Source organism: Penicillium citrinum (assembly GCF_028827155.1).
Source record: "Penicillium citrinum strain IBT 23319 chromosome Unknown utg000006l:1.0-3011923.0:1.0-3012962.0, whole genome shotgun sequence".
NCBI lineage: Eukaryota > Fungi > Ascomycota > Eurotiomycetes > Eurotiales > Aspergillaceae > Penicillium > Penicillium citrinum.
This window is the reverse complement of record NW_026622691.1, coordinates 1,603,587-1,617,449: the sequence shown is the minus strand read 5'-3', so window position 1 is coordinate 1,617,449 and position 13,863 is coordinate 1,603,587. Positions and strand designations below refer to the sequence as shown.

The following is a 13,863-nucleotide window of genomic DNA, read 5'->3' as shown; positions in this document are numbered from 1 at the left end:
AGTGTTACATTGGTGGTTTCATTGTATTGATGTCTCTCTATCTTGATGAGTATATGAAAATAGAACACGATTTATCTATCATTTTGGCATATAGCATTGGAAAAGGTAAATTGAAACAGATAAAATTTAACACACGAAGTACGTAGTCCCTAGGATAGAGCTAGAGGGTTTGATGAGTTACAACCTTGCAAGATGCAGAAGAACTACTGGACGTAGGATAGATCCTATTTGTTAGAACTCGCAACATACTCAGCGTGAAAAGTGAAAGAGCAAAGCTCATAATTCCCATAAGAATGAGAGGTAGCCTGGGGAGGGCTGCACGCTAATCCTACATAAACACAGGGATCCAGCCGGGGTGCGTAGCGGCAAAAGCATTTGCTACGTGCACTGGTTGCGTTTGAAATCTTGTGTTACGAATATCCCACAATCAGGGCAACGTCTTAGAAAAATGAGTGGTGTGGCTTTCCTTAGGTCGTGAGTTGTCGAGGGTTCACGGACAAAGTTGGCCATCGAAGTAAGTCTACCCATGGCTAGAAGTTGCCTTATTATTTTCTTTCAAGGTGGCATCAAACATGATAATTTCGTTCAGCTAGTGGTGTCATCAGCGAATGAGCAGACATTCTTGCATGGGTTCATGCATAGAGGTCATGCATCATGCAAGCCGAGTGCACACTGCCTCCAGAGCTGTTGGTACGTACATTCATCGGTAACTCGTATCTGGCAATAGTAGTGGCGGGCTGAGCTGCTGAGAAGTGGCTATCAAAAGCTGTCATTGGAAGGCTAAATGTACAAAGGTACTACTTCTACTTCCTACAAGAATATCAACATACATATGTTACACTTGCTTCCTTTTAATGGGCATTAAAATACAATCTTTCAGCCAGTAAACCTCTCTCAGATACAATGTGCGGAATCTCCAAATTCTTCTACTCTGAGAGATGACCTCTGCAATAAAGGCTCGCTTTTAACCACCCCCACAGGTTTGCCATGTCATGCTACAGCTCTTTGCTGCTTTTGTGCAGCTTCTGGTGGCTGAAAACAGGTGATTTGGCTTGCATCTATTGAGATTTACGCAGGAATGTCTCCATTAATCCCAGCTAGCCCCTGCACCTCCTTAGCTATGATTCTAGTCGAGCTGATATCACTTGGGAAAATATGTATATTCGTATAGTTGCTTCTTGCTCGGCCAGACTAATGTAGCTATAAGTAATACATTTCACCCTCGCATATTGTTCCCCAGATGTTTCTTTTCAAGCCCTTTATCCACTCGGCTCAAGACTCAAGAAGATCGCGAAGACGGCTACAGAAGTCTACTAGTACTTCATCCTCGTGGGTCTCAACAATGTCCAAGTCTGACTACAAGTACTATCCTATCACCGGTGTCCCGGTGGGTGACCTCGATCTTCCGAGCATCGGGACTGACACGCCTGTTCCAATTCGTCAAAACATCGATACTTGGAGCAAAGACCCGGTCAACGAAAAGCAGGTGAAGTTGTTTGTTCTAGGCTTAGATCGCTATCAGAAAATCTCCCCTGAGAGTCGAGACTCCTATTTTCAGGCCGCTGGTATCCATGGAAAGCCTAACGTCCCTTGGGATGAGCTCATTGATGAGGAAGAGGCAAAGAATAAAGGATATTGCACGCATAACAATATTCTGTTTCCTATCTGGCATCGTGCTTACTTGGCTCTCTATGAAGTATCTATGTTCTTCCCCGAGTTCTAGTGGATTTTGACTGATGAAGATCACTTAGCAACGTATCTACGAAATCATGGTCCAAGATATCATCCCTAACTTCCCCAAGGACGATCGTGCAGAATGGCAAGAGGCTGCTGAGAATTGGCGTCTCCCTTTCTGGGATTGGGCTACTCAGAATTCTGTTCCTGAATTGTGCAAATATCCCACCACACTTGTTCCTACTGCGGACGGATTGGGCGAGGAGTCTATCCCCAATCCTCTCTACCAATTCCGCATGCCAAATAATAAGCCTATGTCCACTCAAGGCTTGGACAGCTATGAGACCGTCTGGGATGATGATCCTCAAATGCTTTATGTCAGTCTCCAACCTCCACTTACCTGAAGCTATGCTAATCTATATAGTTTGGTGAATGCATTGCGACAAGTCGATGGCCAGAGGAAGGCGATACTGCTTCGGGAACAGCGACTTGGAAGTATGGTGTAGTAAATAACTCCAAGGTCCAGGATGCCTTGAAGAATCCTTCATGGGATTCTGGAGATAAGAACGGCCAGGCCGCTGAGATGGTCTATCGTTTGCTCACTGTTCCCATGGATTATCCCATTTTTGCTAGCACTGGTCAAGTCGCAGACGACCAACCTGTCGAAAAGGATCTGAACCTCGAATTTAGTACGCATCCTCAATTTTCACTTCCTTTTGCTCCATTCTAACTGTCATTACAGTCCACAATAACGTTCACGGTTGGGTTGGAGGAGATTTGAATGGCCACATGTCCCAAATTCCAGTTGCAGGTTTCGACCCTATGTTCTGGCTTCATCACTGGTGAGATATCATTCTTTTCGTTTTTCAGTCATTGAGAACCTTCTGAGTTTTGGAACAGTCTGGATTGCTAATCACGACGGTTTATAGTAACGTCGATCGTCTCTTTGCTCTTTGGCAAGCCCTTAATCCGGATAAGTGGTTCGTTAAATCCACCGTCAACAAATTCCTACAAGATGCCATCGGTCTCCCCCCCGGGCTCCGAAATCACCCCTGAGACTGGATTGCGACCCTTTCACAAAGATGAAAGTGGAACTTTAATGACATCTGCGGATGTTCGTTACCCTCACAAGATCGGTCACACGTATCCAGAGCTTCAGACATGGAATTACTCGCCCGCAACGTACGAGAACAAAGATTTCAGGGCGAATCTAAACAAAACCATTAACGAGCTCTACGGAGTCTCGAGAAGAAAGCTCCTGGACGTAGCATCCAATTTGAAGGGTGTTACGTATCTAGAAGACTCTCTCAAGGCCCTTGATTATTCTTTCAGTATTCGATTCCACAAGTTCGCTTTTGGTGGTGAGCCTTTCTGGATTCGTGTCTATCTATCTCAAGATGGAGTCAAGCAGAACCCCAGTGCAGACCTACTCACTGAAGTATACAACTTCAGTCAGAAGCCTGAGGATGCGGCAGGTAGACTTGCTTGTAGCAATTGCAAGTTCAACCAGGCCCAGAAAATCAAGTGCACGGCCAATATCTCAATCACACCCGTGCTACTGAATCTCCTCAAAGCTGGTAAAGACTTGGCTAGTCTCGCTAAGGCTGATGTTCTGAAGTTTCTCCAGGATAGGGCATACTGGAGAGTTTTCAGAGGAGGCAAAGAAGTACCTCAGTATGAGCTTGATCCTCTTGAGCTCGAGATCATTGGAGCAACCAACGACTCGACTGTATTCAATGACCCTACCAAGGCTCCCATTCTGGAGAACTTCGTGAAAGAGCCCACCATCTCCGGAGGAAAGGATGGTGCCCTCAGCCCAAGCCTGAAGCAGCCTGTGACCGTCCCACCACCACCAAAGCCCAAGATTCCTAAGGCTTCCCTCAAGATCAATTCTAGCAAGCCATTCAAGGAGTCACTTGAAGCCGACTCTGTCGTTCTTATCGACTCGTCTAGCCTCAATCTGACTCCATCAAAGACAAAGGGAATTGATAATACCCAGTTCTACTTCACGGACGGCAAGAATGGTGAAGGCAATATTCTCTTCCTTCTTTCTGTTCGTCGTGCTGAGGGCCAAATTGTATTCAACAGCAATATTGACGGTTCCTGGGGAGAGGAGGTTCGTGTTCCATTGGCAAATCGCTTTCAGGGTGATAAGCCATCTATCCTTGTGCACGATCAGGGAGATGGGTATGAAGTGTTCATCGATTGGAAGCACGTCTTGTGGTTCGAGAAGCGGGCGAAGGATAAAGTTGCTGTGTCTATCTCGTACACTGTCAACAGTGGTCAGACATCTGCATGGTCTGCTGGTCTGAATGTTAAGGTCTATCACTCTATGAGGGCTGTCTTCAATCATTAGTCCATGAAGGACTCTAGATAGTATAGGGATATTTAATCTGGGTCTTTCTGTTTATATGGGATATTAAAGCCATCGATCTTAAACAAATGCTCATCAGATTGCATGTATTAGTCTTTCACGTAGAGCGAGTACTACTAGAACTAGGTAAATCGGGGCTCTTGCGAGGAGAATATCCACGCCTCTGACATGTTTCTCCTTAGGAAATTCGAGATTGGATAGGATGTGCCTACCTTATCCCCTAATTTTTCTACAGTACTGTAATGTAGCAACGCCAGGTGAATTTGGATAGTTGAAGTCTACCTACATAGACTTCAAAGGTAGGTACCTTTGACGGTACCAGGAATTTCAGAAGAAAAGTCAATTCTTAAAGAAAGATTGACTAGGTATAGATGGGTATCAAGCATGTGCTCGATTCTAGAGGGTATAATATGTACATTAAGTTGAGCAAAAATGGATTAGATGATGACGAATGGATTCGAGAACAATTCCCTTCGTACGCATCGTGAGTCCGCCCAGGATCGTGAAACATCTTGCCGTCGGGTCATCTCTTCCAGTAACAAAAGGACCTTGTCAGCCGATGGATGTCGGGAAATTGAAGTAGTCGGCTCATTTTCACGAACAGCAGCCATGCGTTGCATTTCTTGAACAATCCACTGCCGCTGATCGGGTGAGCCTTCAAGGCCCGCAATAAATATTGGCCACATGAAGCTGACTGGAAGGTGGCCAGGTAGAGATCCTGCTGACTCAACTGTGGCCAGCTGGATGATCTTGTCGACGGCACCGTTGACGCGATCTGTGCGAGGATAGATTGCAAATGCGACTCGGTGAAGGTATATAAAGTTTGCCAGGAAATTCGCGACGTACTGTCTGAACGTGCGGCAAACCTCGAGGGCAACTGGTGCACATAGTGTATCATGTAATGCTTCTGGTTGTCCATATACATCTATAACAGGAGGTCTGCGGTGCCAAAGGGTCTCAAGATCGGCACCGACTTTGTGTGCGATTTGGAGAACCTCAAATTCATCACTCAGAGTTCCACGACTGCGGTGATGCAGATCAATACAGATTATCCGGCGTACGACTTGCTGGGCCTGTACAAAGAAATCAAATGCCGGGCCCACGATTGCCTGGTAAACTAAGTAGCTGGGACTGCGAAAGACGTCATCTTTCAATTCTTCTTCTTTGCGGTCCTCGGATTGAGTCGTCCGAGGTTCCGACATGCTCTGTGATTCAGATGGTTTGCTCTTTGGTTTGTCTTCTGGTAGATTTCCCATCTCGGTCAACAAATCACCATCACGGCCAGCGATAAGGGATTTGACATCAAGAAGAGACACCCATGAGACCAAGAGACGACCTAACCCGGTCCATTTCTTAGTTCGCTCATTAAAACGTTGCAAAATGAGATATGCAGAATGAAGATATGAAGTTCCCGCTGCGCAAATGTTAGGGGAAGAAAACAACTGATCAGGCGTTAGTAGAATCTCAAGACTGTACTTTTTCCCTCGACACTTGGACGAAGAACAAACCTCAGATAACATCAAGAAAAATACTGCCGCAAAAATCTTGGTTAAATTTGTTTCAGATACTTCTCCCAGTAAACAAGCATGGATTTCCGAGCTTGCTACTCGGTAGTATGTAGGCGCCCAACGCCATTTTTTGCCCTCCGTTACGGCTTTATGAACGTCTGAATAGCAGTATAGGGCATTCAGAAGAGGACTAAATTCCCGTGAATGTTCCATCACGGACGGGCGTACATATTTCCATTCCATATTTATCGGCCCAAATATAACGGCTGGTGGGTCAATCGTTAAGAAATGCTGAAGTAACTGGTCTTCATAAGATGCATTCCCAGGATCAGACCAACTGCGCCGTGTATTAGCTTCGGAAATATCTGCTATTGATGCTCCATCCACCAAAGAGGAAGAACTATCCGCGCTAAACGGCGATCGGTGTTCATTTCCAAAATGACCTTCCCCTGCTCCATTCACAGCAAGGTCGGCAGGCATTGTTTGTGAGGGACTGTCTGTAAAACCCGTGAGACCACTCGTCAAATCAATATGTTTCTGCTCCAACTCAGATGTTATTCCACCCATAAAGCCAAGCATATCAAATGGTCCCTCGAAAGGCGGAGGATGTGGTTCGGCATCGGTGGATGATGGTCTCATGGGCGCTGCTATTGCAGGAATGGGCCGGTGGTGGTCATCCGAGCGCAGGACGGTACTAAAGAAGTTCAGATCTGGCGAGCGCTGTGATACATCTGCGGCTGCTGCGACTGTTGCTGCTGCAGTCGCCGCCCCCAGGGCTGGTGAAGGCCCGCTTTGGGGAACTCCTGGGATCCCGTTGGTCGAGTTGCGAGACTGACGTGTCGAAGAACTCAACGAGTTGTTATAGGCGATGGGAGGTTTATAAACACATCGAAGTCGTAAGCGCTCACAGTTTGCGCAGCCTGGTTTGGCCTCGTCGCAGCGCACCTTGCGAGCTCTACATGTCAGACAACCTGTACGACGACGTGGGCCAGACCTGCCAGCTCCTCGGGCTCGGGGTACTTGTACACCGAGCGGTGGTGTCAGCCGAGAAGCGCGATCTGAATATTCAAAAGACGACGCCTCCATGATGGAACAAACAGTCCCGAGTTTGGGTCCAGAGGCATTGTTGATGTTGTTTTGTTGGGGGATGGCGGTGGCCGATTTCCCCGCAATTCGGTCCGATTGCGATGGTGCGAGGATGACGAGCTCGATGGCGCCACGGCTGAGTATTTTGATGAAAATGAGGTGGAGCAGGCTTGGTTTTTATAGTGCAGATATCAGGGGGGGGGGGCAAGTGTCATGCGATTGAAGGAATGCTCCTGAGGAGAAGAATATGTTCTTTCGGGCGATCAAAGTAAATGATATGCAGTTATATAGATCAGAAAGTGTCTGCCAGGTGGGGTTTTCCTCTTTTACGAGGGCGCTCAGGCTCAGGCTCAGGGCTCAGTGATCAAATTAGTCAGTTACGTGAGGTAACTAGTTAACTATATGGCTAGTGGCTCACTGATCGCTCACTGATCGCTCACTGATCAGTTATGCTGATATCTTCCCCGCACTCATCCCGGTACAATTTATCAACTTGTAACCTCCCCACCAGTCCTCCTAGAGATCGGATTTATACCAGTCAAATCCCGATTTTCCCCCTACTACGACCCAGGACTTATCATCCTGCCATTAAGAGACACCAGTCACTCCCCTAAAAAGACTTCTACTGCGCCTTCAGCAGAAACACAACGAAAACCATGTCGTGTTCAGTATTTCTCTCAATATATTAGGCCTATATGTAGCACTTTGAACTGACGATTTATTAGCGTATGGATCTCCCACCTGACGTCGAAGCCGTCCGTCAAAAGATACGCTCTGTTAAAACGTCCCCTTCTCTGCAGGGTTTATGTTGTCTCTGTAATGATGGAGTACTTCGCAGCTTCAGCTCGTCTAATGTGGTAGTGGATGCGATTCCCTTGAGTAACCAAGAAATTATGAGCAGCAGGCTTTTACTACCCGACATGAGTCAGCAGATGGTCGAGAATACTTTTCAGAATATTGACGGTCATCAAGTTCCGCCGGAGAAACTACTTAACCCAGATGATGAGATACTTCCTGAAAATCTGCGCCGAGGGTCTCCTGCTGTCACCTCTGAGAAAGATTAGATTATCTTCCCTTCTCCAAAGTGCTTACTTATTCAGCAGCCGTCTATAACGATTATATATATAGTACTATCTGTATAGTAACTGGGGCTATTCCTGGATAGAATACGACGTAACACGTATTTTTCTTTCCCTTGGATCATTCCACCGGTCGTCGGAATACATACTCGCTACTCGACTTGATTACCAAACCCCTTCCTCAAGGCTGGTCCGTACGCATTTAATTCGTAGTGCCTACTGAATGATTCAACCTGATCAAAGCGGACACACTCAGCAGCCTACCGAATGCGCTGGGACTACAATTAAGCGTGTATTTAGGTATTCTGGATATAATAATTTAGGGCATCGAATTAATTACTGCCCTATTTACCTAGTTTAAATCAATATATTAGATAGTGATCAAATAATCGTACATTGAAGATTCTATATGTGATGAGGTGTTCCGAATACGAGTGAAAGACGTTATAAGATCTGCCAGTAGCTGCAGTGCTCACCGATTGCACGATATCATGCAAGGTATGCACGACGCTCAGACTCCACGTGGTCGAGGGTCCCCGTTACACAAGAAAGCACGTAAAAGATAATGGTCATATTTTGATATTTGTGATTTACTAGTATCATCTATAAAGATATAAAGCTATGCCGGTGAGGGGATAGCACGGTAGGTTCCCTTATCTCCTCCCAGACATTTAGATCGGTGTAGTAAATGCCCTCGTTCCTTGCGTACATAGGTTGCAAAGCAGATCGCCGCAACTGCAACTGCACCTGAACTGATAATGACTGGATACTCAAACTGCTCGGGACGAGAAAATACGATAGTCGAGGCGAAAGAGAGCATCTCGAAGATATTCTGCAGAGCCATCTCGGTAGCAGAGAATCGTGCCCGGCCATGCTCGTCAACATTCTATCGTGCAAAGATTAGCATTGGGAACAAGAAAGGGTTGCTATTTCGGCTTGGTGCACTCTATACTCACCTCTTGTACAAGAAATTGAACCGACAAGTCAAATCCCCAGAGCCCAATCCGGCTGAAAGCAACTCCAATCACCAGACAACCGGCAACTAGTCTGGAATTCGAGTCCCAAGGTACATAAGCTGCCGCAGCGCCAGCAACGCAACAAAACTGCCAGTTCAGGAACCAAAGTCCAGATCTGATTGGGCCGATGCGTTGCATGATAATAGGCGCTATCCATGTACCAGATAACTCTGCGGCTACAGAGCCAATGCGCATGTAACTAACTTCCAGCGAGGTAAACCCACTATGGAGCAGATAAGTGACCATCGTGGCCCCAAAAGATAAGACTGTCAGGTAGAGCAGACTGAGAGCTAAAGATGCCAGAAACACCCGACTCCTTGCAAAATCCTGCCATGGGGCGAGCATTTCTCGCAGCCGATTCATTAGACCATGGTGATAGCGTTGTGGGGCTGGTGAAATGGCATCAGCCGCGGAATTCTCTTGCGTAAGGTTAATAGTAGCGAATTTTGTTTTCAAACTAGGAACTGAGCGGTACACCTGAGCAATTGCCGCATATTCGACTACTACAGAAGCTGTATTCACGCCCAGGACCGTCCAGATGGCGACTCGAGTCGAAAAGCTATCAATTAAGGAGATGAAAACCGGTGCAATGAGTTTACAAAAGAGATCAATCCGTCTCATGAAGGCATTCAAATCTGTGGTATTTATGTTAGTATGAGATGGAGAATCAAATGTTCAAATCCTCTCAAACTTGTCTTACCCTGTCGGGGAATATTAATGCTTTCCGAAACAACAATAGCCTAGATAGAAGAAAACAGAATGAAGGTCAGTCAAAAATAGATCAAGCAAATGACAGACTATCACCTCGACCTACCCAATCTCGCTCGACGGCCACGGTATTAGCAGTGGCTGCCAGCTTCTCTACACAAGCCAACGAACCCACCACGAGGAACAAGATCAAGGATAATGCCCAGGATTCGGGATACCGAAGTAGTACTATAAAGCACAAGCAAGACCCTGCAACGGGTATCCTTTGCCAGACTGGGTTTATCATAATCATTAGTCAAACCAATCTCTAGTTATTTCTTGAAGGACCAGACATAACCTACCGATCGATTGTCTCAGAACAACCAATCGATTTGAGCGATCAACCTTCGAACCTAGCCATGACGAAAGTGCAACTGCACTGAGAGATCTCACAAGTGCGTAAATTGAGGCATAAAGCAAAGTTCCCGGAAAGATAGAGGCCAGGAAGAGGACCGCGCCAAACTCAAACATTCGCGAGTTCCATGCTGAAAGAGAATGGGATAGATAGAGCCGTATCAGAACCGATCGGGATTCCGGTGCAGGGCCATTAGATGCTTGTTGAGAAGAAGTCTCGTCTATTGAGGTGGGGAGGAATGTTGTGGTGAGCTCGGCGTCTGTTTCATTCAATGAGGCGAGACTAGCTACTGGAGATCCTTGCTCAGTGGCCATCATCTGATAGTGTCACTCATTGACACCCAAAATTGTCCGGTATATGGATTGCGGGTTGTATAGCAGAGATTCGCCCAAGTCGAACGTTGGGATTGAGATGAAGTTGTGGGGCAAATCGGAGAACCTTGGAGGATATTGTGCTGCCGGGTGGGCTGATAGCACCATTCCGATCAAGCTTGCCCTAAACTGAGCTTTGGAAGCTATGTATAGGACTGCAATGGTAGAGAGTGTAAATATGATATGAAGCATATCTATTATGCTTACTGTCTTTAATTGATAGAATGGATTCTATCGTGGAGGAGTACGTGAGGACACTAGTTGCGCTGTTCTGCACCCAGAGATAGTTACTTGATGATAAACCTGTGGAGATCACATCTCCAAGTCACCATTGCTGGAGTATAGAAAATACATACATACACACATATATATATAGATAGATTTCTTGAGACGAAACAAGGAAAAAGAAGGAAGGAAAAATAAAACTGGGGTAAATTCTAGTACATACGGACGGGATATAACTAATCACCATCGAGATAAAAAATTACATGCTGTAGTATAGGACTCGCTCTTTAAACCCACTCAATGCCCTTCTCAGTTCGCTTCGTCCGACGAGACAAGACCTCTGAGACCTTCTCGCGTACACCCTCCTTCTGGTTCCACCGTTGGGCAAACTCGCTGATTACCTGAGGCGCAGATGTGCCGTGGTTACGAACGAACTTCTCGATCTCGTTCTCCGAGGGCAGAGCAAGCTGCTCGTGGGGGTAGCTTGTGTAGTCACCTTCGCTCAGCAGTTGAAGACGGCTCTCGCCTTCGGGAATGGCAAAGAAAGACTCAACAGTATCGTTGGAAACTTCTGCCAGAGTGGCCGGCTGCCACTCCGCTTGGCGAGGGGGCTTGGACATAAGACGGGCCTTGACTCCCTCCACGAAATCAGGGTGACGCATGAAGTTAGCAGCAACTTGGTGCTCACGCTGGAAAGTCTCGGAGATGCTCCACTTCTTTCCAAGTCGCATTTGACGGAGAGTGACCTTCAAAGACGTAGGAGAACGGCTGGAGAGGGTCTTGAGAGTCTTCTGGGCCCATTCCTTCTGCTCAGTCTCGTTCTCCAGAGCTGCAAAGATCTCTTCCACGGTATTGAAGCTAAAGCAGCGGTCAATGGCCTTGCGCAGCTCACCGGCCATAAGAATTGGCTCCTCCTGCAGGGACGGGAGACCAAGTGAGTATTCAGCCATGGTCTTGTTCACGGTCTGCAGACGCTCAGGCAAGCCAACGTGATCGGGGAATACCAGCTCGGATAGACGTTGGGTGACGTTGCTGAGAACACTTGAGTGCAGATAGTGGGTGGCAATACCGGCGTACAAGGCCTGCACACCATTCAAACGCTCAGAGGTCAGGGCCAGGTAGGTGCCAGTTTCACCGTCCAAGCGTGGGAGGAAGAATGAACCACCAACGTCAGGGAAATATCCAATTGTTGTCTCAGGCATGGCGAAAACGGTGCGTTCGGTAGCAATTCGGAAGGGAGCGTGCATACTAAGTCCGACACCACCACCCATAGTGATACCATCCATGAAAGAGATCACAGGCTTCGAGTATGTAGCAATCGTGTGGTCGAGGCGAAATTCGAGTCCAAAGAAATCTGTTGAGGCTTTTTGACCCTCGGGTCCTGATTCATTTTGAAGTGCCAGCGCAGCGACATCGCCGCCGGCGCAGAGCGCCTTGGATCCTGCTCCTGAAATGAGGACAATGTTGGCGATTTGAGACTTCTCCCACTCCTATAATCCCCAGCAATCAGTAAACTTAGCAACAGGCGTATCGCCAAACTGACTCACCTTCAAGCGCGGGAAGATTTTTCGGGCCATGGAGCCATTGAGAGAGTTGAGCTTCTTGGGTCGGTTAAGTTCGATGCTGCGGAGGCCGTAGATAGAGTTGAACAGAACATCATCAGGTTCGTCGCCGGGGAGTTCCTTGGGGATATCGGGAGTTGTTGACAGCTTCCAATAGTCAGTATCAGATTGAATATCTCTCCATAGACATCCTTCAAAGAGCCTTACCGAAGCTGCTGCCCGGAAGGCAGGGTTGGTCACCTTGGCGCGTAGAGGCATTGCTGGCGATGAGACCCGCGAGATCCAGCTCGGCGGCGAGGGTAATCGTGAAAATGAGTGTCGCAGCAGCATGAAGAAGGTTAGTGCCGAAACCACGGAAAAGAGAACGAAGAGGGGATAGGGTTGTAATGGACGATCAGATGTTTCTCCGCTTTACCGTCGACCTCGGGAGTTTTTTTTGGACGGGATTTTCTCCGGTCCGAGGGTCACTTCTCCGCCTGCGCAACGACAACCGTGTCCGCAGGTAGCCGCCTTGACGGTCCAGGGTGAACAGGTCAGATATTGATATAATTGATAGGTTAGATGGTATACAGTAGACAAGAAGTGGTTTTGAACTGCTGTCTAGTAATTCTTGTTGCTTCTACGAAGCATTTACTCTGATTACCCAGTTACTATGTATACGATTCCGCGCGACTCATGCAGGTAGTAGTAGATCATATTCTATTTGTACAGATTGGCCAGAATACAGAGATAAAAAAAAATATAGAAGTAATTCACGCGCCTTCTTCCGTCGAAGGGCTTTTCACAGGTCCAGGTATCGTGCCTTGGCGGGCTTGTTGTTCAAGTCTCGCGAGTGCCATTTCAAGAACCGATCCAGGGCTTTTTTCTCGATAATCAATCGCTCTGTCTCCAACAAGTTCTTCACATCCACTTCACTACAATCCTTGAGCGTCGCATATCGCCTCAGCTTGTCCATGGTGTCAAACAATTGCTCGTCGAAATCTGCTGTGATCAATGTTGAGCGACCCTTCTTAGTGCTCCATCCTTGTTCCTTCAGAATGCGCTCCATCAGATACGGTGTAGAATTGGAGGGTAGCGCAATTTCGTTGTCGATAACGATCAATTCTCCGCGGGAGAATCGATAGCTGAGGGCAATGCGCCAGGCCTGGTCGTAGATCTTGGCAGGCAATCCGGTCGAGAAATCACGAGGGTGAGGACCGTGAGCAACACCACCACCGACTCGAATTGGCGACTGCTTGTTACCGACACGGGCACGACCAGAGCCCTTCTGTGGCATAAGCTTGCGGTGGCTACCGTGAACCTCGCCCCTCCACTTGGTACTGGCAGTACCTTGACGGGTCATGTCACCCTCGTAAACAATTGCACGGTGTAGAATATCTTTCCGGATTGGCATTTGTAATTGTTTCTGGGAGTATTCCACGAGGCGGGTGGGCTCCATGGAAGGAAAGGCGTAAGCCATGACTTGGACCGGAGCGTCCCACGGAGCAAGCGGCGAGGATGTGGATGAGGTGTTGGCTTGCGCCTCAGTTGCCATTGAGCGGGCGAAGCATCGTCGCTATACCATACATAGCATTAGTAATTCATCACTCTATCACCAAATGAACCCATCTTCATCGCGTGAGCAAAAATAATCCAATGGTCATACCGTGACAGCCTCCGACCCCGAGAGAAGTCCACCTGATGTGCGTGAGAGCAATCTCAGCATCCGGAACGCTTCGCTACCTGGCATTGTGCAAAACCACGGCAATGATTTGAGCTGCGTGGTCTGATGTTGTGCCGTCTTGAATCTTTGGACGGGGTTAGGAGCAAAAGTTGACTAGGCGGTGGCCGCCAGCAGAAGTCTTGGCGGCGACCAGAAAATGTTGC

The 13,863-nt window shown here is 47.5% G+C and overlaps 6 protein-coding genes across 6 annotated transcripts; 2 read left to right on the top strand and 4 right to left on the bottom strand.

The window, feature by feature from the left end:
• Positions 1-1,342: 1,342 nt before the first annotated feature.
• Positions 1,343-4,030, top strand: tyr1 (uncharacterized protein; the record flags this gene model as incomplete). Its single annotated transcript, XM_056646052.1, is given in 6 exon segments — positions 1,343-1,696; positions 1,752-2,051; positions 2,099-2,363; positions 2,417-2,516; positions 2,604-2,670; positions 2,690-4,030. 6 exon segments carry the CDS (start codon positions 1,343-1,345, stop codon positions 4,028-4,030), a joined length of 2,427 nt encoding a protein of 808 aa, XP_056499493.1.
• A 455-nt stretch (positions 4,031-4,485) lies between these two features.
• Positions 4,486-6,642, bottom strand: N7469_007133 (Zn(II)2Cys6 transcription factor; the record flags this gene model as incomplete). The annotated part of the gene is made up of 1 exon (XM_056646051.1): positions 4,486-6,642. One exon carries the CDS (start codon positions 6,640-6,642, stop codon positions 4,486-4,488), a length of 2,157 nt encoding a protein of 718 aa, XP_056499492.1.
• Positions 6,643-7,298: 656 nt separating this feature from the next.
• On the top strand, positions 7,299-7,706 carry N7469_007132 (uncharacterized protein; the record flags this gene model as incomplete). Its single annotated transcript, XM_056646050.1, has 2 exons — positions 7,299-7,310; positions 7,368-7,706. 2 exons carry the CDS (start codon positions 7,299-7,301, stop codon positions 7,704-7,706), a joined length of 351 nt encoding a protein of 116 aa, XP_056499491.1.
• Positions 7,707-8,340: 634 nt separating this feature from the next.
• On the bottom strand, positions 8,341-10,153 carry N7469_007131 (putative iron-regulated transporter; the record flags this gene model as incomplete). Its single annotated transcript, XM_056646049.1, has 5 exons — positions 8,341-8,607; positions 8,678-9,372; positions 9,438-9,477; positions 9,552-9,718; positions 9,787-10,153. The coding sequence occupies 5 exons, from the start codon at positions 10,151-10,153 to the stop codon at positions 8,341-8,343; spliced, it is 1,536 nt and encodes a 511-aa protein (XP_056499490.1).
• Positions 10,154-10,722: 569 nt separating this feature from the next.
• N7469_007130 (mitochondrial 37S ribosomal protein mS47) lies at positions 10,723-12,334 on the bottom strand (the record flags this gene model as incomplete). The annotated part of the gene is made up of 3 exons (XM_056646048.1): positions 12,205-12,334; positions 11,983-12,144; positions 10,723-11,925 (listed from the first exon to the last, which is right to left on the bottom strand). The coding sequence occupies exons 1-3, from the start codon at positions 12,325-12,327 to the stop codon at positions 10,723-10,725; spliced, it is 1,488 nt and encodes a 495-aa protein (XP_056499489.1). The 5' UTR covers positions 12,328-12,334.
• A 444-nt stretch (positions 12,335-12,778) lies between these two features.
• Positions 12,779-13,726, bottom strand: N7469_007129 (mitochondrial 54S ribosomal protein uL4m; the record flags this gene model as incomplete). The annotated part of the gene is made up of 2 exons (XM_056646047.1): positions 12,779-13,552; positions 13,643-13,726. 2 exons carry the CDS (start codon positions 13,724-13,726, stop codon positions 12,779-12,781), a joined length of 858 nt encoding a protein of 285 aa, XP_056499488.1.
• Between the last annotated feature and the right edge of the window lie 137 nt (positions 13,727-13,863).